Genomic DNA, 25,198 nt, shown 5'->3' on the forward strand with positions numbered 1-25,198 from the left:
GCACCTAATAAGAATGTCAAATTTCGCCAACAATTATTTGTCAAATGTCAAAATCATTCGATCGTGCAGCAATCAATATGTTTGTAATTTTATGGAATTGCAATTCATGTATGAAAATTTAAAGGAGTGAAGGTGCGAATTGTGCGGTCACAATGGGTGATCATCCCTCTATATTGCATGAACTCTACGTGTTCTCCGAATGGAAACCAGAACCTGAATACTTGGTGAGTTAAATATATTTGTTCACATTGCTTACTACTGATCCAATGTTTATAAATATATTGCGAAAATCCGGTGCAAATGCTTTAATTATTTATTTCAGCAAAAACCGGATAACATTTTACCAGAAAGTTTGTCTGCATTGTGGCGATGGGTAAAGTTTTTCGGAGCAAAAAAGAGTCTTATTGATAGTGTAAATGCGTAAGTGTTTTGCATATATTATTCGATATAGCTTGTTAGTATCTTAAAATATATAATGATAAGCTTTAAATTTTAGGTACAAGAAGAAGTTGCAGAAGTGGCAAATAGCTCTTGGTGATGAGGGAAAAGTAATTGCCGTAGTGACGGATAACATATTAGAAATCAGAACGAAACGTTCTGAGTATGCTACAATCGCGGCCAGGACTACTGGTAATTGTTTTATTATTTCCTATCGGCACTATATTCTAATGAGCTCTTCTCTGCTGCATGCAGCACCATGTAGATTTGTTATTTTATATCTGAAATATTTAAAAGTTAATGTATATTCTTTATCAAGCATTTTGTATTGAAGTGAGAATCTGAATGAAAATATTATATCCTGTCTCCAGTCAGCTGAAAATAAGGAATAATTGTATTAAGGTAGTTTTTACTTTCTTTAAAATTACATACATCCAATTTTATTGTTTTGTATGGATTGATTTTCAGAAATAAACTTGCAAAACAATAATCTCTGATTAACTTTCTTGGATGTATGTTAGCCTTTAATATACCATACAAATACATATTAATTTATTTGCAACCCTCACAGTGGCCCGGGATCCATATTCACAGTGGAGAAAGGTTGCCTGGAGTCCTGACTGCTCCTTTATTGCGCTGGCGTATGGCAATGGCATTGTCAGCTTCTTCGACTTGACTGCTTCAAACCTATTCAACATTCCATTTGTAAGTATTGCTTATAATTTATTTATAGCTATCTATATGAATTCTTGAATTAAAATTCAAATATTACTTGTTACTTAATGTTTTGTTTATTACTAAAGTATTTTTGATTTATAGTGTTGTACTTAATGAAGATGTTGTTTTATTACTGTCATACATATGATAATTCATATATTACTTGTGTATAAATGTTATGATGTGTTTGTTTTTAGGAGTGCTCAAGGCCTGGTGGCTTAGAGTGTACGGACACCACACATGCAGTTGCAGCTATTATATTTATGCCCCTAAGGGTTAAGGACCCAAAATGGTATGTATATTTTGTGTACAACTGTTAATTTAGATAGATTTTTTTAACTCTTAATCATTTATTAATGAGTATGTCACAGTTATTAAATTCTGGATGATAACAAAAAAAAAAAGTGTGTGTGTGTCAGCTACGACGCAAGATTGGAGTTTACTCCTTACGAACGATAATTATGATATATATCGAATAGAAAAAAAGGGTAAATGAACGCATCTGCTAAAATGATAAGAGAAACAAACATATATCTGTAATTATTCGGATTATTTATATTACTTCAATAATGCGTATTACATAAAGTATGTTACAAAATAATATAAATAATAATAAAAACATTAAAACTTGATGGTTAGGTTGCTGTTTATGTACGTTGTATATAGATGTATACAATAGATGCTACTATATGTATTTATTATACAGCATGCATACCCTGTACTCGGCAGCAGTATACAAGTTGTGGCAGAACTTCGTAATACGCAGGCGCGCAACACACACGTACAAACATACGCACACATTCAACTCTCAGACTGGAGGTAGTGAACTATACAGTGAGACTACGAAGTATCGCGCAAAGAGGAGACCCCGAGAATGAGATACGCTGTGTAATGTATTCCATCTCATTCTTTTACACGTTCAATCCTACAGATATATATGTTTGTCTCTTTCTACGTTACGCCTCAACTTTTCGTGTTACACTTGATTTTACTCCTCATAAAATTTCCGTACCGGGCCTTATAACTCAAATCGTTTCTTAAGGAGTAAACTCCAAAAATCCTTGTTTTTTTTTCGCCATACAAGTTACACATGCTAACTAAGTTTTGAATATTTACTGACTTTAATTCTTAACAATGTATATATTATGACAGTTTTATTGCATGAATTTGTTAAAGTGACAAGCCTGCATGCAGCTCACGTGACATTATGTATAGGCATCTTAAAGTAAGAGTATTCCACCAGTCCTGAATGCTATATTTGCTACATGTGGCATGGGCTCAAACCTAAAAGCATGTCCATCTGTGATCTTTTAGATCAGTGAAAAATAAAAAAACATTGGAGAATATATGTTCCCATCAAATTCTGATAAAGCACTAAATCCTGGATCCCCCATATTATATCTGCAATTTCTACGGCACAAAAACGAATAATTTTGTGATAGGAATTGGGAGGTGCTAGTGGTGTCGTTCGACGGGTGGCTGCGCGCGTTCCTGGTGTCGCAGACGGACGGCTACAAGCTGCACAGCTCATTCCGCTTCCCCGGCGGCGTGGGCGCCGCGACTTACTGCGAGCCGCACAACACCCTGTACGTCGCCGGCGTACCCCACCGAGCTATGAAGGTCACTATGTTAACTTTGAGGTTTGCGTACATGATGTACGAGGTATAGCTTTGAGAATCAAAAAACTTGTATTATTCTAGTGAAGTGCAAGTAATGTTGGCAAATTAATGAATTGAAATGCTACTCAGATATGCAATTTTTTACGCTAAATGCCCATGTATTGCTATTATAATCAGCTTTACATAAGCCCCCACACTGTAATTATGTCTTTCTAGTGTCCCAGGGTTGAAACGAGAAAATCATATTTCTGCATAACGCAAAAATATGTAGATGTCCTTCGGAGTCGATTCCAACACTTCTTCCTCTTCTATGTCAAATTACTAACAAGTAAAGCCCACTGCACATTCTCGCGAGAATCGCGAGAACTCGAGAAAAGCACGAGAAATGAGAGTGTGCAGCCTATACGAAACGGGTATTTCTCGTGTCTCGCGAGATTCTCGCGAAGTTCTTGTGAGAATAGCGGGCGGGTTTAAGTAATTTGTGAATGATCTGGATGACTCTGTGTGAGCAGGATCCGCAGTCACCACTGACGGCGGGGCTGACGGCGTGGCGCGTGCTCAACGACGAGCCGTACTACAAGCTGTCGGTGGTGTGCGACGCGCTCGAGGGCCAGCTCGCCACCAACGCCTACCAGCTCTACATACCCTTCGTGTCGTCCAAGAACGCGGTAGGTTGGCCTCCAATGCTGTATGGGGAGCAATGGCAGAATAAGGTCGTCGAAGGTCCGGGCGGACAATTGAATGGTGGCCCCAGTCTAAAAAAATGATTACTCTTTACAAAATTACAATTGTTTCATAGACATATACTTAGCCGACAAATATGGCGATGTGTCCGGCGATCTTTTTTTTAGGTAATAGCAAATGTTTGGGGTCCCTCCAGAACCGGGGACCCGGGGCGGACCGCCCCTTCCACCCCCATTAGTTTGGTAGCAATTGGGAGCATAAAACCAAAGATGGTTATGTAACACTTTTATTTCTATAGTGCTATACGTCTTGGTAGTCCTAATATAACCGTAGAACTCAATAATTTCGTCCGTCCGGCAGCAGGACTTCGTGATCCGCATGGAAGTGTCCCCGGACCACTCGCAGCTGGTGTGCGCGCACTGCAACGGCGACGTGTCGGTGTGGCAGCTGCCGCGGCTGCGACTGCGGCGCCGCCACCGCCTCGCCGAGCAGCCGCAGTTTGACTGCCGCAGCCCGCTGCTGCCCGACGCGCCCGACAACGACGCCGCCATCTACAGCCCCGTCGACGTCGACTGGTGGAGCAATCAGGTTAACATACAGCTATACTATACAGCTTACATTAAGAGGTGAGCCGTGAGCGAGCGTACGGATTGGACGTGTGCAACGATTTGCAATAAAAGTTTAAAATAAAAGTTTAAAATTTCTTTCAAATGAGAACGGATAATAGCTCTTAAAACTATAGCGATAAACTATACCAAATATCCGAAAAGTATCAGTGTCCGCCGAAATCCATCAGGTACCCCAAGCGAAAACGGACATCCCCCCAAGTACATTACATACATATAATGGAGCTTTGGTTTTAGACTTATGTACATTTTATTAACCACATAATTCTGATAAACGGTTCATATTATCTATTATTGTTCTGCACTAATATTACGTACGAATGAGTGGATTGCATCGTCTCTGACTAATTGGCTCTAATACACATATAAACCTGTCCAATGTTGCTTAGTATGTAAGTAATATATAAGTCTTTAAATACTAAGCGACAACAAACGAGAGGGAAGGACATTAAATATTGAGTGCGATTTTATGTTTTAGGAAATAATAGTGTCGCGACAATGCGGCGCTGTTACCATCTGTAGGACGGAAGACATGGTGAACATACTTGGACAACAGCCAGAGTTCCTGCAAGGCACACCACAGGTTAGTTGGTATTCCACTTTTGGATAGAAGTCTCTCTTCATGACTGTACATATAAGTCCGTATTCCAACTTAGTCTGTATATCCTGATTAAAGTCGTAAATTTTTTGACCTGTTTAAACTATGTTTAATCTTTGTGCGGTTATTGAAGTTAAAATAAAAGATTCTTTTTAGTTTAAAATACATAAATGTTATACTTTTCAATTGTTGTTTAGATCACCCGAGCTTATGAGGGAACTTTCATGGCTTTGGAATGCGAATCAAATGTACTGCCAGCGAAGCGATCCAGGAGTGACGAGTCGGTGAGTTGTAAAATTATTCACAACTAAATACACAATATTATACTGTTATATGAAATTAAATTAATAAGTACACTCTGAATACACCATGCATTTTTGTAAAAATAAGTCACCTGAGTAAGGTTAGTTAGTTTATTTTTTCGGAGTGCAAGTTGGCTTCTTGTTGCGCAGGAACAAAAACGGTCTCTGGTAAGAGCGATATAATGTACCTAATAAAAATCGTTTCAAAATGGTGATACGATCGAGCATGCGTCTGTGTCGAGGTATGTTCGCGCACTGGCCCCGCCCGCCGGTGAGGTCAATGCTTCCGGTGCGCGGTCGTTGACCTCCGCCCCCGCGCTCCGCTCCCCTCGACCCGCTACTTGCGTAGACATTATTATTGAAATGACATTTATTAAAATAAAATCAGAATGGAACTCTTCTGATCTGACCTCATTCCCAGATGGAAGTAGTGAAGGTGGAAGAAGACACTGAGGACTCGATGCTGGAGGTGACGAAGGAGCTGGTGAAGTGCGTGCTGTACGCCATCACGGACATGGAGGCGTTCCAGCCGCGCCCGCGCCGCGTCACCGTGGTGTCGCGCGTGTACCGCCTGCTCGGCGTGCGGAGCACCACGCCCGCGGAGCTCTTCAACAGGCAGGTGAGATACTACTCTTCCACGGGCAGGTGGACACGGTCTTAGTGTGTTGAGGGATTTGGGCATTTTTAAAGAACATTGTATGTAATTGTATAAGAATACCGTTAACATTACATTTATAATTGTAACAAGAAAATAAATGCATTTGTTGATTGTTGTTGAAAAAAAAGCAAGAAAGGATACATCTAATCTTTTGTAGGTATGCACAGCTATCACTAATTTATTAAGATACTAGCTGACCCTGTAAACGTTGTTGTTATATAAAAATGTTAAGGGTGAACAACCCTTATCACTTAGGGGTATGAAAAATAGATAGTAGCCGATTCTCAGACTGCTGAATATAAATATAAAATTTGGTGAGAATCGGTAAAGCCGTATCGGAGGAGTACGTTAACTAACATTGTGACACGAGAATTTTATATATAAGATGTTATAAAAATAAACGATTTTTTTATCATGTATATTTAGCATAGATATTCCAAGTATTGTTTATTATTATATCCAAAAAATAGCGAGGCTAGAGGCGTTTCTCCACCGTTGCGAACACCGGACCATCATCGAGAACGAGACTTTTTGCCGATTTTAATATGACATGACGGACGTACGGTTGACACGCGGATTTAGTAAATGTATACGCTGTATAAATGTACCGCTACTTCGGCGCCGTCATCTCGTTCTCGGCGACGGTCCGGTGTCGGCGGCGGTGGGCGCGCGCTCTGACAGTGCGTGCGGTGTGTCAGATCGAGAGCGGGCGCTACGAGGAGGCGCTGGCGCTGGCGCGCGCGCACGCGCTGGACCGCGACCGCGTGCGCCAGCAGCAGTGGCGCCGCGCGCCCGTCTCCGCGCACGCCATCAAAGCCTACCTGGTAAACGACACTGTTTTTGCTTTTTTTTTCTTCACGAGAGGGGGGAACCTTCGAATGCCGTGGGAGCGACACGGGGTTATGTGGGTTTCTTACCGTACTAGAACCCTCCCGGTGATCGTCCTCGATGCTGCGATGAGGGCTCCGGGATCTAGGACGCAACCGGAGTCCTCTAAACGCCCTACCCCGTCAGGCTCAGTCCAGGTGAGATTAACTCACCACGCCGTCTGATGTATACGACGGTGTACGATCACAAATACTGCCTTCCTTCCCGTGGTCGCTGGCCGGGCAGTTCGACCTCCCATTCTTGCGACCCACAACTCCAAAACCCGCCGTTTTAGTCGCCTCATACACAGGCAAGGGATACCGTGACCCTATTATCTTCTCGCAATTACAGGGACAACCTGTAGTTCGTGTAAGAGACCACTGCCGCCCGCGGGACTACTTTAATCGACCCTATGAATTCGGTCATAAGCTACTCGTGAGTACCAAGTTGGAACACCTCCAATAAGTGTTTTCCAACCCCGTAAACCAAAAAACAACCGCGCTTAACTGTTTTGCTGTTATATGGCAAAAATAACTGATATCGATTTAGGAATTATGTAAATAACTGATTTAATCCTATCATTTAGCATGAAAACCTAAAATATAACGATTATTCAAATAAATAATTTAATCCTAAATATTTCTCTTTACCAACCCCTTTTTAGAGTAAGGTTACAAAGAAGATCTGGGCAGTACACCAGTGCGTGGACCGCTTGCCCGAGAGCCTGCCCGCTGCTAAGGAACTGTTGCAGTTTGGTCTGCAGCTCACCAATGAGAAAATACTCGAGGGTAATTGGATTTCTTACTTCCTTCAAAAGGTCTAGATAGAAAACTATAACATTAAGGAAATTTGCAAAATTGTATTTATATGTTTTATTGGCACCCATAGGATTCTTTAACACCGGTATCGTTGTTAATACAATCCAAAATGAATTTTGTGACGCTAGAGAAAATAAATTCACGACTTATGAAAAGTTTTACGCTATCAGCTATCAGTGCTTTAACCTTTTTTGCTCTGACAAAAAACCTGTGCCTAGGCGTGCCCAGAAATGGCATGATATTGATGCTTTAATGTTTTCAGAAATAAACAAAGATCAACCGGAGGGTGAGGGCAAATCTCTGGAGGAGGTGGTTCCTTCCGACCTGAATGCATATACGAGCGAGCTACTGCGCTGCCGACACGTCATGCTGTTCTACCGTCAGCGGCTCGCGCTCTATGAGGTGACGCACTTTCGATTATACAAGAAGATTCGATAACATAATTAAAAAGTCTTTTGTATGAATAATACAATACAATATCAAATGTGCGAAAGAACAGTCTTCGCAATATTTTAATCGATTATTGCCAATAAATTCCGCACTTGGATGCAACACGTTATTTTATAAAAATACAATCAAAAACTTTAAAAGCGTATTTAAACAAACATTATTAGATGTTCATCATTATATTAATTCGCTTTTAGTCGATACTACGCGCCGAGAAATCTACTTACACGAAGGATGAGTACCATCGACTCCGAAGCAATAATCTAGTTTATAGCGCGTGCGAAATCGCCAAGGAAGGGCGAATAGAAGCGCTCACATGCTTGTGGCCCAATCTGAAAACTACCGCAATGCAGCTGACCGTGTTGGACAACCTCCCGGAGACGATCGATCCCTTGAAATACCAACACCTGTTGCCCACCGCGGAGCCTCAGGCTTGGTTTGAGAAGAAGTCACCCATCAAAGTAAAGCCGACCGAAGACGAGAACGATTGGTGCAAAAAGGAAATATTTAGGTGCGTTTTGATATGTAATGTATATTTACCGTAAAGATTCTTGCTTTGTGTAACTTTAATTAATTTTGATGTTCATTGGTAATTTTGGAATTATTGATGTCTATTGGCACTATAGGCACTCTGGTAATATAGTCAACGTGTCCTTGAGTCAGGTCGATTTGGAGTTCGAATTGGTCCGAGGACTCGACACCGGACGCGGAGGCGCCGAGCGTGGTTGGCGAGGGGAGCGCGGTCGAGGCGAGCGGCGGCAAGGCGCGCGCGGGCGAGGCGGGCGCGGACGAGGCGGACGCGGTGGGCGAGTGGTACTTGTCGCGCGCGCGGGCGGTGGAGGCGCGCAGCGGGCTGGCGTCGCACGCGCTGGCGCTGCTGCGGCTGGCGGCGGCGGGCGGCGTCCGCGGCCTGCGCCGGCTCACCTTCCACCTGCTCACGCTCGACACGCTGCTCTACGACATCAACCTCGAGGACGTCTCGCTGGAGCGCATCGAGAGCCTCTCCGTCTACGACACCTGTCACCTGCTCATGACCAAGGTCAGCTCTCTCTACAGTTATAACTAAACCCACGCAAAAATTTTGTCTTATTAATGTTCATTTAATCTATTGAATTTGATCTGAATTATTCTGAATATACATAAATAAAATTACTTGATCGATTACTTTCTTGTAATATGCATGTAAATACAGAGATACTTTAAAGAAATGCTTAATAAAACTCCTAAAGTCTCTTATGTATTTTTCACAGTCAACACCTGCTACATTTGTATCAGACCTAAAGGAGTACGTCTTGCCGTTCCTAAAGCGCTACGAGGAGTATACAGGGACTGAGAACCTCTGCATCACCAAACTTGGCGAATATCTAATGGGCCTTAGCGTCGACGACCTCACTTATATTTTGCTGGTGACGTATTTTTTCATACAAGGATTTGGAATTTTTAGAAATCATCTTAACCCGGCGAGCATGACCCAGGGTATTTCATACCCGGGCATACTTAAAAAGTTATGTATTTTTTTAAATATTCGTCTGGCCACACTCGTGCGCTCAGTACCTGCGGGCTAGGGTTTGCAGGAGGGGACAGTGGCGTGATCGCAGTGTTGCGTCGGACATCGGCTGAGTAATTCGTGTGCAAACCTGTCACGGGTATGTAATACCCCACGTCATTTTTAAAGTATTTTTTTTATGTAATTAATTTTTATTGTTCTTTTATTACTTTTGTTATTATTTATGATTTTACTTTACAAGTTTATATAATTTTAATTTTATATTTTAGTAGCAACTTTATTTTTCTATTTTAATTTTAGTTTCTGGTCGAAATGGATCATGAAAGACAAGAAGAATGGATTGGATGGTGCTATGTTAGAGGAGGCTGCAACTTATTCTTCAGATGACTCCAGTTCGGAAGGAAAAACTGATCAGTGTAGTGAATTCTGGCACGGAGCAAGAGGGCGATGACCCCGGTGACGTTTCGTCTAACATTAGACAAGAAGACGCTGTAACTAATGAACCACAAAGCGATCCCGAGGATGAATTACCCTTGTCTCTTCTCAGTTCAGAGTATCAGCTTCTCGGCATGTACGTGGGCCTTTCTATATATCCAAACATGGTTCAAAGTGGTACAAGAATTGTCAGCGACCAAATGTGAGGGTTAGGTCAGAAAATATCATAACCGAGCATGAATAAAGACATTGGAATAAAGAGAACAGAATTTATTCGTAATTTGGGTTTATCAATGATATACGAACAACTTCGTGCAAGAAAATCGAAAAAAAAATATTCCAAGCTACATTCACCAGCGAATCCTGAAACAGCTGGGCGAGCTCTCACCCAAACATGTAAATGTACCAGGGCGATATGTGAGATGCCAGGATTGTCTATCCAAGAAGGATAGGAAAATCAAACACTCCTGCAGCGTTTGTGGTAAGCCCATATGTATGGAGCATGCAAAATTTACATGTGAAAATTGAGCTGATCTAAACGATAGTGTCTAAATTGATTTTTCTAATTAAAAAATATATTATTAATTCTTCTTAGAAGAGTATCTCATTTTTTTTATGTTTTAAGTCAATTTACACTACAAAGAGTAATGTTTTTAGTCGAAAATTTAATTTTAATAAACCTTTAAATTGTTTTAACTATAATTACATAGTGTAAGAAAAAACTAAAAATAAAATATTATTTCATGATTAATAAACTTTCTTTCATTTAATTCTAGTAATGAATTGATACTTAAGAGAATATAATCAACAAATTCAAATAAAAGTTAATAATGAGTTTATTATACTATTTTACATTTAGGGTATGTCATACCCTGCCACATTCTTAATGTAACTTTTTTCACCTCATGCTCGCCGGGTTAAATTTTAACAAGTCTGTTCTTTGTACCGATTTTTACGAAAGTTTTTACTTATTTCACTATTGATAATCGGCAGTAAACTTTTTTCAATAATTTCGATATTTTTATGAACATAAACAAAAAAACCATTGTTAATGCTAGGTTGTGGAGGCGAAAAATGAGTTCGATATGACAATTGAAACTCAACTAGAGTTGGTAGAGAAGTGCCTGCTGGCTTACTCCGGTACTGAGCAGCTGGATCTGGCATGCGAGCTTCTTAACATTGTGCTTAAGGAAAGGTCAGTAGTTAAAGAACATATGGTCAAATCTCTTAATTTTGTTCATAATTATTGCTATTTACTTGTTTTTTAAACTATTACTTTGATAGAAAAAATCGACTGTAAGCTTTTTCCTTTCCTTTTTATAATAATCATAATAATTTATTGATTTATCTTGTAAAGAATAATAAAGTTGACAGGTTTTTATTTGGGCGATGGTTATCGTAAAATTTGTGTGAAAATTTGATGCACGAGTATATTACCGTCATAGATTAGTAAAGATTACTCATTCCTAACAAGAAAATGTAATCAGTTTTGACACTTGAAATTGTCACTGTGAGCTATTTTCGTGTTTGAAAAATATTAAAAAAATGTTGTTTTGTAGAAGCATTTACGAATGAAACGACATTTTTTCGCACTTTTGCTTCGATTTTGTGTTGTTTTTGCACCACTTTACTGCATATGTCGACGTTGTCCGCGTAAATTACACCATGACAGCCGGAGACGTACCTGGAAAAACCGTTTTACGCATGTGTGTGCGTGATTACGTGTAAATACGCTAAAACCGTCAGCCGTTTGTTCCTTTGTCAATTACAAGCCGTGTGGTATCTTTACTAATCTATGAATAATCATAATAATTTATTGATTTGTCAGTAACGAATAATAAAGATAACAGGTTTTACCAGTGTGTGAAGGTACTGTAATTTTTTTGTGAATATTTGATGCACGAGTATAATTACAGTGAAGTGTGTCGTGTGCGTGATGCGTGTGCGTGTTGTGTTGCAGCGGCGCGTGCGGCGGCGCGGGCGCGGGCGCGGCGGTGCGGCGCGTGGGCTCGCTGGAGCGGCTGGTGGCGGGCAGCTCGCGGCTGGCGTGGCGCGGCGTGCGCGTGCCGCTGGCGACGCTGCGCGAGCGCGCGCGCAGCCCCGCGCACGCCGCGCACCTGCTCAACATGCTCGCGCGCTCGCTCGCCACCGGGTACGGTTTATCTTAAGCCCGCTCCACTTTCTCGCGAGAATCTCACGAGAATGTGAAAAAACCCGATTCGTATCGGCTCCACATTCTCATTTCTCGTAATTTTCTCGCGTTCTCGCGAGAATGTGGAGCGGGCTTTATATAAAAAATTCTCGTGTCACAATGTTAGCTACCGTACTCCTCCGAAACGGCTTTACCGATTTTCACCAAATTTTATATGCATATGCAGTAGGTCTGAGAATCGGCTACTATCTATTTTTCATACCCCTAAGTGATAAGGGTTGTTCACACTTAACTTTTTTGTTATTTATATGGCAACACGTTTGCCGGGTCAGCTAAGATTTTTATAATATAGCAGCAGCAGACGAACATGCATGGTAAGTGACTCCTGCCACTCATGGATATCTGTAATCAACCCCAGATAGGATTAGATATTCCTACCTGTGGTCGGCCACAGATGCATCGCTACCCCTAAGGATTAAGCTATAACGCCTAGGAAAAGTATGTCACTCTTACCACAAGACCCTTCAAACCAGAACACACACAGTATTAACACTGCCGTTATGAGGTAGACAGAGATGTGGCGACGGTGCCGCCAGAGTCGAACCAAAAAAGATTCTACCACATTCGTGCGTGCCACCGGCTGTGGGTAGCGCCTTGATTATTCTAAAGTATTAAAAACCGTAACTTATTATTATTTTTGGTTCGGCCAATAATAGTTGTTCATATGTTACCTGTATTGGTAATATAGTACACACAAATGGAATAGAAAAGAGACAAAAATAAATAAGGCGTTGTAACTTAGTTTTAGGCAACACCATGATTGTTTTCATATAATATAATTGATTTTGTTATTGAGTCAGTAAAGCGCTTTATTCGCGCAAAAAAAAATGCTTAAAGTAGCAGTCATTAATACAGATACAGACCATATATCATAAAACATACTGATTTTGTCACAGGAACGAAAAACCCACTCAACAGGACTGGGAAAACTTGTTGAAGGACATGCTTGAATTGCAGTCCATAGTGTTCGATTGCTTGTCTGTCGAGAAGTGTTATGAGGTTAGTTTAATATTATTTTGGTAATGTATATTAATTATTACTGGAAGGCGCCCGCTCTCGTGGGAATTTCCTGGACCGGCGACCTCCGACTATCAGGAGGCCGACCGTCCGCTTGATAACGAAGCATAAGTACGGAATCACCCACTTAATAGTGGGATGTTTTTTTTTTTATATTTTGCATCATCTTGTAATGTTGTAAATAACATTATATTATGGTGAATAAATATCATGTTGACATTGTCTTATATTGTCGTGTGTGTGTGTGTGCGGCAGATGTACCTGCTGGCGCTGATGACGTCGGGCGAGGCGGGCAGCATCCGGCTGGCGGGCGCGGTGCGCGGCGGCGGCGCGGCGCGCCTGGCGCTGGACGCCGCGCGCGAGTACACCAACTCCGCGGGCGGCCTCGCCGACCCCGCGCTCGACCTCGCCAGGCAAGCATCCCTACCATAACGACGCCCAAACAATTATTCCGTTTTGCCGATTATTATCTTTTAAAGTTAATGTTTTGGTGTGTTTAAGATAAATCATAAGAGTGATTTATTAAAAAGCCGACACCTTAAATGGACGCCATAAACTCAGCTAGGAAATTTCGCAATTTTGTATAACAGCTACAAATTATTTAAATCCTTTTTTTTAGGTATGATATAGTACCATACGATAAGGCACGGTACTAACTATTATTGAAAATAATTTTACCTAATGATGCACGTATTCTTTTATTACTTTACGCCAAAAAGTATAACATCTTACCATATTTTTATGTATGCCCACGAATTCTTCCTTCTTACCTTCGTAAGAATGGTACTTACAGATTAATTTTAAGGTGAGGTGAAACATTTAACAATGAATTATGTAAAGCCATCCTTATATAATTCGATTGGACGCATCTTTTCCTACGATTTTCGCGAATTGCATACGCTTATTCCTCCATTCACAAGTTTACCTTATGCCTCCGTTTGGATTAAAACTTTAGTTAGTAGATAGTTATAATTTGTATTTATATATTAATAATTATTTTAAATGCAAAGGAAAACAAGCTTTAATTGAAGCTATTTTATAGATGCTGCTTAGATCTTATACAAGAAAGCACCCCGGAAATAGAAGAAGAGCGTGAATTACTTGCTGCCTTGAAAATACTGCATTCGTTCAATTTGGAAATGTTACCCGTACAAGGTACGCTTATTTTATAATTGTTACAAATGCTTACACTACAGTATTTAACTATTTATGTACAAAACTGTGAGCCATGAAGCTTTGTTTGTACGTTAACAGAGAATCAAATTAAATAAAATCATTTTTTTTATTCAAAATAGGTTCTTTACAGAGCACTTTTTGAATGTCAATACAACTACAACCACTTCACAAGGTGTTTCGTTATGGAGAAGAAGCGGCGAAAGAAATATCGTTACGTTTTGTGTTTTAGTGCGACTTTCGGAGAACCGCCTGGAGCTGATCGATCAGTGTTTGGAGAGCGATCCCAGCGCGTACCTCGCCAGTCACAAGCTGCTCAAACTGGCCAAGCTACTCCGCATCGCTGGGGACGACGAAGCACTCCGGTACTATACTTTATATTGGTTTGGTGTGGTTAATGGATGGGAACTTCATCAATATAAGAATAGGTGCAATAATTGTGCAGATATTGCAGTGCAGGTTCCCACATTTACATTTGACTTATACCTTTACATAGTGTCACACACAGACTCACACACATATTCTCGTGTACTCTTTTAAATCAAGTAGTTATAGCGCATCTCATTCATTACAATTAAATATCGGTTTTGAACCGTATAATCATTCTCCATAATTCGGTATTTTATTTATCCCTAATAGTTTATGTAGCAAGAAACCGTACAATATCTGTCTGGCCGGGGATCGAACCTGGGACCCTCTGCGCGTCAGACCGGTATGGTGATCGTTTCGCCACGCGTGTCAAATTATTTATTTAGATACTTGTTCACCAGCGAGGGCCTGGTGCTGGAGCGCGTGGGCTGGGTGTCGCTGCGCGCGGCGGGCGGCGGTGCGGCGGCGCGCGCGGCGGCGGCGCGGCTGGCGGCGCTGCGCCACGCGGCCGCGGCGCCGCTGCTGGCGCGCGTGGCCGCCGCGCCCGCGCCCGCCGACGCCGCGGCCCGCCGCGCGCTGCTCGCCGCCGCGCTCGCGCACTGCCAGCCCGCACGCATCGAGGAGTACCTGCGCGCCCGGTACGTTCACACCGACTACTCTGTCGTGTACTATTAAATCCGCATCTATGAAAAAAATCCGGTGCATATGATGCAGGCGCATTTTTGTATCTGCCCACAGGCGACCCACGCTTATTCAAGGAGCGCCATCAAATTATACAGTGTATTTAAATTATACTCTTTATCATTGTTGCATACATAAAAATAAAATAACAGAATATGCGAAACTTTTAAAACTTCAAAACATTTTATATAATTATCAATTATAATTATACATTTAGTGAGTAATCTTTACTAATCTATGATTTAAAACAAAAATGTACGGACAATAAATAATAAAATATGACACGAACGTGTGGGGCAGGCTGCAGCTGCAGGTGGAGGGGCAGCAGGCGGCGGGCGCGGGCGCGGCGCGCGGCCGCCCGGCGCGCTGGCCCTCCACCGACGACGAGTTCGCCGACGCCATCACCACGGTACCACTTCATATGTTTTTTTTCTCTTTTAGGGGGAAACCTTCAAAAGGTATCAGACAACCAGTTCATATCTAGCATTCTTGTTTCAAGTATTCAATCGCTTAGATTGAACATAATACGCACGCGTGCTAACGAACTTACCCTCCCAATTGTAATCCATGTAACACGTAAATACCTCTCCTCCTACTCTTATGCCCGCTCCACAGTCTTGCGTGAATGGCACGAGAAACGAGAATGTGGAGCGGGCTTTACTACTTAATGAAGTCTGATTACCATTAAGGAAATGCGATTGAGGGTAGACTACGATCATGATGTACCATACAATTTTCATTTTTGTCTTCTCTAACTTATCACATAGAAATATTATCGAAGTAAGTATCGAAGAAAGTGGGTGTTCATATGTCCACATAACAACATTAATGTGACCTACATTAGAACTACATAAACATGTCAATCGGCATGAGAGCTAATTTAATTAAATGAATATTGAATTAATTGATTTATTTATTGCTTAACAGCCAATCATAGAAAATAAGGATCTAGTGGCGCCCCCTGACCAGGAAAAGAAAGTTCCGCTGGTCAACTATTTGCTTGATGCCTTCCAAAACAAAGCCTCAGTAACGTAAGTTATCAATAAGCACTTATTGATGTTCATTTTATTATCATTGAAGCTTTAAAATAACAATTCAACTTAATTAGAATGACAGTTAACGTGGCACATTGGTATTTTTGATAAGTCCTTTATTTCGCTATACTTGTTTGTTTGTTTTTCTATTTGTTGTTTAGTGTACATATTATTTATCACAATATAGTATCTAGGGGTATATGTGCACGATAAACTGATTAATGGTGCACTCCATCAGCACGAAGTCAACGGAGGCAAACACACCGGAGCGTTGGGTGCAATGCCCGGAGTTCTACCGGTCGCTGTATCCTCAGCACAGCGCGGCGGCGGCGCAGTACGGCTACGACCGCTTCGCGCTGCCCGACGACATGGACGGCCACGCCGCCGCCGGCCAGGCCGTGCTCAACTGGTACTACACGCAGAACTGCCTCGAGGACAACATGAACGAACTCGAGACGGACGGTACGTGCTTATTTTTATTTGAAAACGTATTATATTTTGTTAAGTATTTACGGCGCGGACCCGAACTGTTCTTTAATGTTTTTATTCAGAATATTTAATGTACTGCACTAATATGATGAAGTGTTTGTTTAAATGTCTTATGTATGTTTATGTGTATTAGGAAGTGTTTCATGTGTGAAAGTTAACATATTTTGTTTTATTAAAGAAGATTTTGGCTTATAATTTATAAAAACTGGTAGGAAAAGACTCGGCCGAGACTATTATATTTGTCACAAAAATAAAAAAAGCTATATTTATTATGTTTTGGAAGTTCACCCACAACGTACAATATAGACGTGTAAACATAGTTGTCGTTGTCGCATCTCGTGAGCATATGTGAGGTAGTAGCTTGGTAACGTTGGTGTGCGGCAGTGGTGCAGCGGTGCGGGCTGGGCGCGCTGGGCGCGGACACGGCGCTGGGCGTGGCGTGCCTGCTGCGCGCGGCCCGCGGGCCCGGCCCGGCGCCGCCCGCCGCGCCCGCCGCCGCCGCCGCCGCGCTCTACGCCACGCTGCTGCGCTGCGCCGCGCCGCTGCTCGCGGACAACGTATACTTGACGCCGCCCAAGCAGGTGATTGTCGACGTTGTCTTCACGGACTCGCGCGGTGGCTGTCCTCGTGTATAGTCATCGCTAAACTGCTAGCCCGCTCTGGAGTTGTTGCGAGCAGGTGTAGTCATACAATTTGTTATGGTGACGCGATTCATATTTAGAACAGACAAGCAGTTTTACGCGGACTATACTCAGTTTTTAAGACAATTCTGTCTTAACAACAATCGTATGACCATACTGCCAATCAGACATAATAAAACATTAATTTGTACGACCTGAATTTGTCCTACATTGCTAAGCATTTGAATAATCCATTGATTTCCATTGGTAAAAAAAATAAAGAAAACGATAAATTTATTTCAGAAATATTTCGATTAGCTTTCACAGATTATATATACTTACATACTAACAAAATCCTACAGGATGTCTTAAATACTAAAACGGGAAACGTGTGTCTTAGATGGCGGAAATGACGTTAAAGAAGGAGTTGGGTACGGAGGCGCAGCTGGCGGCGGTGCGCGCGTGCCTGGCGCGGTTGGGCGGCGCGGGCGAGGTGGCGCAGCTGCGCGCGCTCGGCCTCAACGTCAACGGCCTGCTCTACAACGCCGACCCCGACTACCGCCGCGAGGTCATCTCCAGGCTGGCCATGTCAGTTGGCCTTTTGTGACCCAATGCATTTTTTAAATTAACTTTTTCTATGGAAGTTTCAATTTTGTTAGAATGAAAATACCATTTTGACCCTTCAAGTTCTCGTTTCACCCTCGAACCTCGAGTCGAGTTTACAATACAATACAAAAATGCTTTATTGTACACCAACTAATAAATGACAAATATACACATATATGTAATGAAAAGTGCAACAGGTGATCTTATCATTTAAAAGCGATCTCTTCCAGACAACCATAGAGTTGTTGAAAGAAAAAACATTTCAGATACAAGAAATACAGGGAAGGGGTGTACATAAGTAAAAATATACCAACTAGAATTTATCTTTGAACATGTCAGCAGGTAGTGTAGAAGGTGAAGAAAGTAAGGGATAGAGATAGTGGTATTACACAGAATAGGAAAAAAACGATTTATATTATTTTTTCCGTTAGGTGCGCTGTGTTTTCTATGTATCCCATTAATTTTCATCTTTATTTTTTCCCTATGCTACTTCTATACTATAAGAAAATAAATACGTACAGCTACGGCTGAAACAGCTATGGCTGTTTCAGCTATGGCTGTACGTATTTATTTTATACAAGTTGTATGCAACATAGAACCATTTATTTCGAAGTCGGATAAAGAAGGTAAATGTATGTGATATGTATGTAACGTGGGCATACCCCGTCAGGTCGGAGCATGCGGAGCAGTGGGCGCTGTGCCGGCGGCTGGCGCGGCGGCACGCGCTGGACGCGGCGGCGCTGTGGCTGCAGCGCGCCGCCGCGCCGCCCGCGCCCTTCGCGCCCGACGACCTGCCCGACGAGCTGCGCACGCCCGACGCCTTCGCCCGGTATACACTAACAATCAATCAATCAATCAAATTCGTTTATTATGGAATGTAGGTAAGCTAGGTACATGTACAGTCATAAAATAATATTCCTCTACATTCCCGCCGCAAGCGGGCATATAATAATTATAAGAAAATACAAAAATTAATCAATGACAAAGATAAAATTACACACATTAATTTAACCTCGCGACAAACTTCTACTCTCCTCCGCTCTCAAGCTGTTGCGCGCAGCTGCAGTCAGACAACCAGCGCGGTCGAACACAACTATAACCATATACTCCGTAGCAATAGTAAGGGCACACTAACGTAAAGGAAGTTCCGCGCTGTCATTGTCCCTCTAATATCTACATTTTGCTGTTACGACGCGACTCGTTTCTATATTCAGAGCGGGATTGAAGTTTGCCGCGGACTGTAACACTGCACCTACTTGCGCATTGCATCACGTTATTCTCGAGTTGCCATATTTTATTCAATTTAAAGTTTTCTTTTTGAGAAATTTATTAATGCGTAGTACATGATTTTTATTCGTACATCGTTGTTACGTTTGAATGAAAGACAGTGTTTATCTTCTTATGTTTAATAGCATACTTAAATGTTCATACAATTTTAAAGTAATTGTAACGGATGTACTATTTGGTCATTATAACAAAGATCTACCGACCTAATCCGGTCAGTCTAAGTAACATGGATACACATACAGAAAATTACGCAAACACCCAGGCCCAGAAACAGAAACCTAAATATTACCATAATTTTGAAATCTGTCTAACCGGGGATCGAACTCGGGACCGGTGTGGTGAGCGCTCCAATAATGTATCTATGTGTGTCAGGGTGCGCGACACGGTGTGGCCGGCGCTGGCGGGCGACGCGCACGGCGCGCTGCTGGCGTACTTCTCCGCGCTGCGGCACATCGACGACAAGGCGCTGGCGCACGGCCTCACCGCGCACGAACACATCAAGCTGCTCAAGAAGGCTAAGGCCGCCTCGCCGAGTATGACGTATTATATTCTTAATATGATAGCCGCTTTATAATTGACGAACAACGTAATTTTTGGGTATGTCACTGAATTGCTTGAACTTTTGTATGGGATGTTCTAATGTGACGTCACCAACGGACGCCATGACACCCGCGGATGTTTTCGCGCTTAATTCAAAATCGGTATAAAAATACGCTATTATTTTCGTTAATACTGAATTTATTGCAGAAATAATACGATTTTTGGAATCAGTAGACATGAACATACATTATAGAAGGGGTTTTCAAAATATGTATGTCATCATGCCTATTGTTCCAGATCTGAACTACAAGTTGATAGTGGAGCCGCCGTCGGCGGAGGCGGTGTCGGAGCACCTGCTGGCGATCATGTCGCCGGAGACGGTGGGGCTGCTGACCAAGTTCCTGCGCACGCTGCCCGCCGCGCTGCGCCTGCCTGTGCCCGTCAACCACGTGTACACCAACTGGCTCACCAAGTACTTCTTCAGCGTGAGTTACATTCATATGTTACATAGATGGGGTTTCTGGCGTCACTTTTTATTTTTTATTTATATATCACTTATTTTTATTGTTAGGAGTCCCCGCCAAACTGCTAGTCCCCTCCGAATATAGAAACGAGTCGCGTCGCAATAACAAATTGTAGATATTAGCGAGACTAAGACAGCTCAGGACCCCCCCGGCACCCTCCGTAGTCCGTTGTCGCCCGCGGGTACATAGCACAGTTAGTGTGCCCTTACGTTGCTACGAAGTATATATGCGTGTAGTTGTGTTCGACCGGATTGGCTCTCTGACTGACACCTGCGCGCATTAGCTTCTAAACGGAATTGAAGTTTAGCTCGGACTATAACATAATACTTTGAAACAGTATTTGTTGTCTGATTACTAAAGACTTCGAAAAAAACTTGTTTAAAAAAAAATCTTTAAGTGCATATAACTTTATTAAATTTGTATTTAATTGGTATACTTTGAATAAAGATAAAGTAATTCAATGAAAACCTGTAAGCTCTGTACGCCACATGCCTGCAATATATTTTATATTATCTGTTCTAATACGAATCGTACTAAACTTCTAATGATGTACCATAAATGTACCTAAAAAGAATGATCTTCAAAATGTTTCATGCAGGTGGGCGGAGCGGCGAGCGCGAGCGGCGCGCCCAGCAGCAAGAAGTGGATGCAGCAGTACCGCCAGTGCGCCAGCTACTTCAACAAGCTGGCCAAGGACGACCTGCTGCGCTTCATCGAGAACACCTGCTTCTCGCCAGAGGCGCTCGCACGGTAACATACGCACAAACACACTTACATGCACACGTATGGGCGCATATGCATATGAACGTACGCACGCACACAGACACACAGACGTACGCCCGCACATACAAGTGTGCGTATATTTTATTGTGATATGTTTTGAACATAAATTTGAATGATTTGTGTATATGATTTTTAGAGTTCCAAGCGGTACGCGCAATTTGATGATAATGCAGGCCGTGGACTACTGCCAGCAGGAGCAAGAGAACGACTTCAAGTTCAATAAGAAGTAAGTACCTTTGATAATTTTAAGTATTAAACAAATAGCGTGAGTCAAGTTTCAGTTATTATTTTTTCTTTTGATAAATTTAATTTATTAAATGGAAAATTATTTTATTGTAATAACTTTTTAAATAGGGCGACGAAGAGTTTCAATAGTGCCTATCGAGAAAAAAAGAAAGAACCATATCATTATACATATTACCTTGTAACTTAAAAGTGTAAGATGGCGCTCGTTACCAACAAGTTTAATATTATGTGGAGTTGTGTATTGCGTGTGATGTATCGCGTGTGCCGTTCGCAGCGAGCAGTCGTGGGCGGCGGTGGGGCAGGAGCTGGCGCGGTGGGCGCGCTTCCTCGAGAACTACCACTTGGACGCCGTGCGCGCGCTGCGGGACGCCTGCGCCGCGCCGCACGACGACGGCTGGCAGTCAGTAGCTAACACCGTAACGTTGTACCGTAGCGCCGTACCGTAAAGCTGGCCGCAGACTCACGCGACAAGTCTCGCCGAGAAATTGTGCCAGAACCAAGAAGGCATCTAAATACTCTACCTATACTATACCATTCTCTTTTCTCGTCTGAGAAACCCTTCGACGCGAGCGAAATACCGACATCGATCGGAGAACAGGCGAGCGCGAGAACGAGAAGGCAAGAAAGCTATCACAACCACGCTTCTCGGGTGTTCTCGGGAGTTCTCGGCGTGAGCTTGTAGCCGGCTCATTTTTATTTGTCGTTTAGGCAATTGATCCTTCATTTAAGTATTTTTCCATTTAGTAGCATATTAAGCTAAGGCGTTATAAAGTGTTCGTCAGTCCATCACCCGGTGGTTCAAGTGTCGCGTGTGTGTCAGGTCGCTGGAGATGAGCCACGGCTCGGCGGAGCGCGTGTGGGCGGCGTGCGGCGCGCTGGCGCTGTGCGGTGCGCTGCGGGCGGGCGCGCTGGCCGCGCTGCTCACCTGCCTGCACGCGCCGCGCGCGCCGCACCGAGCGCTCAGCCACGCGCTCGAACACCTCGTGCACACGCCCAAGTGAGTACACCCTGCACGTGGCCCGATGAGAGATGGTCCGTTGCTATTTCTAAATCACTTCACCGGAGCTTCTTTCGCTGAGTTTCGGACTGGGACAAATACCTAGCATGGCGGAAAATATCCCTTTCCTGAACACACTCGATAAAAACATAAATTTGTGATGAAATTTATGTTCTATGTCTTGCGTACATATTGCAGAAATTAGATATGAGGCGAATGATATTGTTAAATTACATTTCTTGTACATGGCATCAAAAAGAAGTAAATTCTTAAAAAATACAATAGATTTATCCGAACCTCGCAAAAATACATAAGTTATATTTATGAAATTTAACCTAGTGAGACACCTAATGTTTGTCAATTAACAAATTATCTAACCTTCGTTTATTACTACATCGAAACACGTCTTAAATTGAAAAAAGCAGAAAAAAACTTGGTGAGGTTGTCTATTTTCGTTTCATTAAGAATATATATTTTTCAAGGCGTCCTGTTAGTTAATATGAAATGTTATTTACGGCTACGTGACATCGGTTCGTAACATTACCGTCAGCGACATGGAGATGTTGGCGACGCGGCTGACGCAGTACCACAAGGAGGGCGCGGAGCTGCCGGAGGAGCTGGTGGAGCGTGCGGCGGCGCGCGCGGCGGCGCTGGCGCTGGCGCCGCACCGGCAGCTCGGGCTGCTGGCGCTGGCCCGCCGCGCGCCGCCCGCCGCGCCGCCGCCGCCGCCCGCCGCCGCGCTGCCGCTGCTGCGCGCAGAGTGGCCACACCTCGCCGACGATATTACCGGTAACTGATACAAGTGATCCATGCTCGTTTTTCAAGTCAACGTCTTTGTGATATTTAAATAGTAAGTAAGAGAGCTGTGCGTCCCATAGAGGATGTTCTTTGCCATATATGGGTAACTGTAATCGACTCCAAATAATATTGGACCTACCTGGGCTACAGGTGCGTTGCAACTCCTGCGGACTTAGTTGAGATGCTCACTGAGATACTCACAACGTCTTTCAAAATCTAGAACTACTGTTCTACCAATAAACACTACTGTTTTAAATAAGAATTTTTTTAGTCAAATATACAAATGCAGCTACTTATTTGCCACCCAGTGTTTATCATCAATGTAATATTATATTGCAAATAGCACATCATTTTTAAACTATTGTTATTTGTAAATAATTTATATAAAAAATAAATCGCTTGCACGCAGGTATATCGGCCATACTCTTCATTGCCTTTGCTTATTCTTAGCTTGAAGATTAAAAATATTTAATGTACAAAACCACCGTGTCCTTGTAGAGGAGGTGTTGTCGGACTCCGGGTCGCGGCGCGCGCTGCTGCTGCGGCTGAGCGCGGCGGCCGACACGCCCGCGCGCCGCGCCGCGCTCGCCGCCGCGCTGCGCGCCTGCCCGCCGCACGGGGAACAGTTAGCACTACTTACCTATTTACATACTATAGTCTGATTCATAATTAGGTGTACAAAATGTAAACAACATGTGCCAATAAATACATACACACTGTTGATTTGTTATGAAAATAAACTACAATGTTAAATTATAAAGGTAAACATCAGCAAATATGATACCCATGTAAGCCGCCCAGATATCCGTAATCACACGTTAACATAATGAAAATTGTACAAATCTTCTACAAATTCGTTTATGTTTCAGAAAACAAATTAAGGTCTGGTATAAGCCCTACAAACTATGACACAACAAAATTTGACATTGCTTCATAACATTTTGGTTAGGCTACATTCGATTCGTGCCACATTCGAACCAAGAAAAATTTTGACTCTTATATATTTTAAGCATTTTCCGCGGCTCCATCCATCCATCAGCCTTTACGAGTCCACTGCTGGACATAGGGCTCCCCTAATCTGCGCCACTCCGGTCGCCGAATTTCCGCGGCTAGTTTTAGCAATGTTATTGATACCGCGGTGTTTCGGTGCAGGGGATATCGCAGCGTGCACAGCGAGTACCTGCTGCAGCTGCTGCGCGGCGGCGCCGAGCCGGCAGAGGCGCTGCTCCTCATCAGGATGCTGCTGAACTGTCCCGTGCTCGACTACGAGGTACTAGTTTCACTCTATTAAAAGCATTCATCTCCAAAGTAATCTCCAAATACATTTTGTTTTTACCAGCCCAAAAATTATTGTCAGCCGAATATTTAAAACAAAAGTTATTGTTTCCAGGAAGTGAAATGGTTGGCGGAGTCCGCTGACGATTCCTCTGTCGTGAACGCTATCTGGATCGTATTGTTGAGCAAGTGCGACCAATCCGACGACCTTCTGCGCAGTTTGCTACTACGACATAAGGTATACTCCTTGCTTACATTATATTATCGACGATCACTGGTAAAGTTCTATTGGCAATAGTATACAAATCAGAATCCTAGTGTGAAACGATGAGTGTACAAAAAATATTTATAAGTTTAATTTGTTTGTTATAGGACGCCATACAAAAACAAAAGATAGAGAATGATTTGATTAAAGAACTTCTCGACCAGGGTATGTTTACCAAGCTAGTCTCCACCGCTCTCTACTCTCACATCATTAACTACATCATGAACGACGGGGCTCCGGGCGAGGAACCCTCCGACGCAGACTCGTCAAACCCGTACACCGTACCGTGGGCTGCAGCTGAATTGCTCAAAGCTAACTATGTTGCCGAAGCAGGCCACCTACAACTACTGTCTATCGGAGTTCCCGCGTCACTACGCGGTTTTACACAATCAGTGCTATATATTAAGAACAAGTAGATTATAGATGGATACTTATGTATGTATATATTTGACATATGATATAGTAATTATGTAAAAGAAATTTAATCATTTAGGCTTTTAAAATCTAATATATTCTACCAAAACCAAGTTACTTTTTTTTACCCCTTTCTTATAAACGTATTCTTC

The 25,198-nt window shown here is 42.7% G+C and overlaps 1 protein-coding gene across 2 annotated transcripts; it reads left to right on the forward strand.

The window, feature by feature from the left end:
* The first annotated feature begins 20 nt into the window (after positions 1 to 20).
* On the forward strand, positions 21 to 25,159 carry LOC140755917 (NBAS subunit of NRZ tethering complex). 2 transcript variants are annotated; one of them, XM_073091283.1, is made up of 41 exons: positions 21 to 224; positions 323 to 420; positions 497 to 630; positions 1,010 to 1,143; positions 1,353 to 1,447; positions 2,598 to 2,775; positions 3,287 to 3,442; positions 3,822 to 4,046; positions 4,563 to 4,667; positions 4,880 to 4,966; positions 5,406 to 5,603; positions 6,341 to 6,466; positions 7,174 to 7,297; positions 7,590 to 7,729; positions 7,972 to 8,285; positions 8,438 to 8,813; positions 9,025 to 9,180; positions 10,775 to 10,911; positions 11,677 to 11,868; positions 12,825 to 12,927; positions 13,201 to 13,358; positions 13,988 to 14,100; positions 14,351 to 14,483; positions 14,889 to 15,125; positions 15,469 to 15,577; positions 16,096 to 16,199; positions 16,441 to 16,664; positions 17,076 to 17,272; positions 17,712 to 17,899; positions 18,588 to 18,746; positions 19,577 to 19,737; positions 20,042 to 20,229; positions 20,867 to 21,018; positions 21,188 to 21,277; positions 21,572 to 21,697; positions 22,118 to 22,294; positions 22,845 to 23,083; positions 23,591 to 23,717; positions 24,245 to 24,362; positions 24,483 to 24,605; positions 24,740 to 25,159. In XM_073091283.1, the coding sequence occupies exons 1-41, from the start codon at positions 153 to 155 to the stop codon at positions 25,046 to 25,048; spliced, it is 6,582 nt and encodes a 2,193-aa protein (XP_072947384.1). In that variant the 5' UTR covers positions 21 to 152; the 3' UTR covers positions 25,049 to 25,159. The 2 variants fall into 2 exon arrangements, with proteins under 2 accessions (XP_072947384.1, XP_072947377.1); XM_073091276.1 differs by lacking the exon at positions 24,740 to 25,159 and having other exon boundaries at positions 3,819 to 4,046; positions 24,483 to 24,680.
* The last annotated feature ends 39 nt before the right edge of the window (positions 25,160 to 25,198 follow it).

The sequence above is a fragment of the Epargyreus clarus genome, unplaced genomic scaffold (genome assembly GCF_041222505.1).
Source record: "Epargyreus clarus isolate Ecla_fem2 unplaced genomic scaffold, WU_Ecla_fem_2.2 ptg000003l, whole genome shotgun sequence".
Classification (NCBI taxonomy): Eukaryota; Metazoa; Arthropoda; class Insecta; order Lepidoptera; family Hesperiidae; genus Epargyreus; species Epargyreus clarus.

What these genes read in the sequence shown, in the direction of transcription:
- LOC140755917 (XM_073091283.1), top strand. Translation starts at nt 153, where the DNA reads ATGGGTGATCATCCCTCTATATTGCATGAACTCTACGTGTTCTCCGAA. An exon ending in CGGAGCTCTTCAACAGGCAG is followed by an intron (nt 5,604 to 6,340) that starts GTGAGATACTAC and finishes GCGGTGTGTCAG; the next exon opens with ATCGAGAGCGGGCGCTACGA. An exon ending in TGCAAAAAGGAAATATTTAG is followed by an intron (nt 8,286 to 8,437) that starts GTGCGTTTTGAT and finishes TCCTTGAGTCAG; the next exon opens with GTCGATTTGGAGTTCGAATT.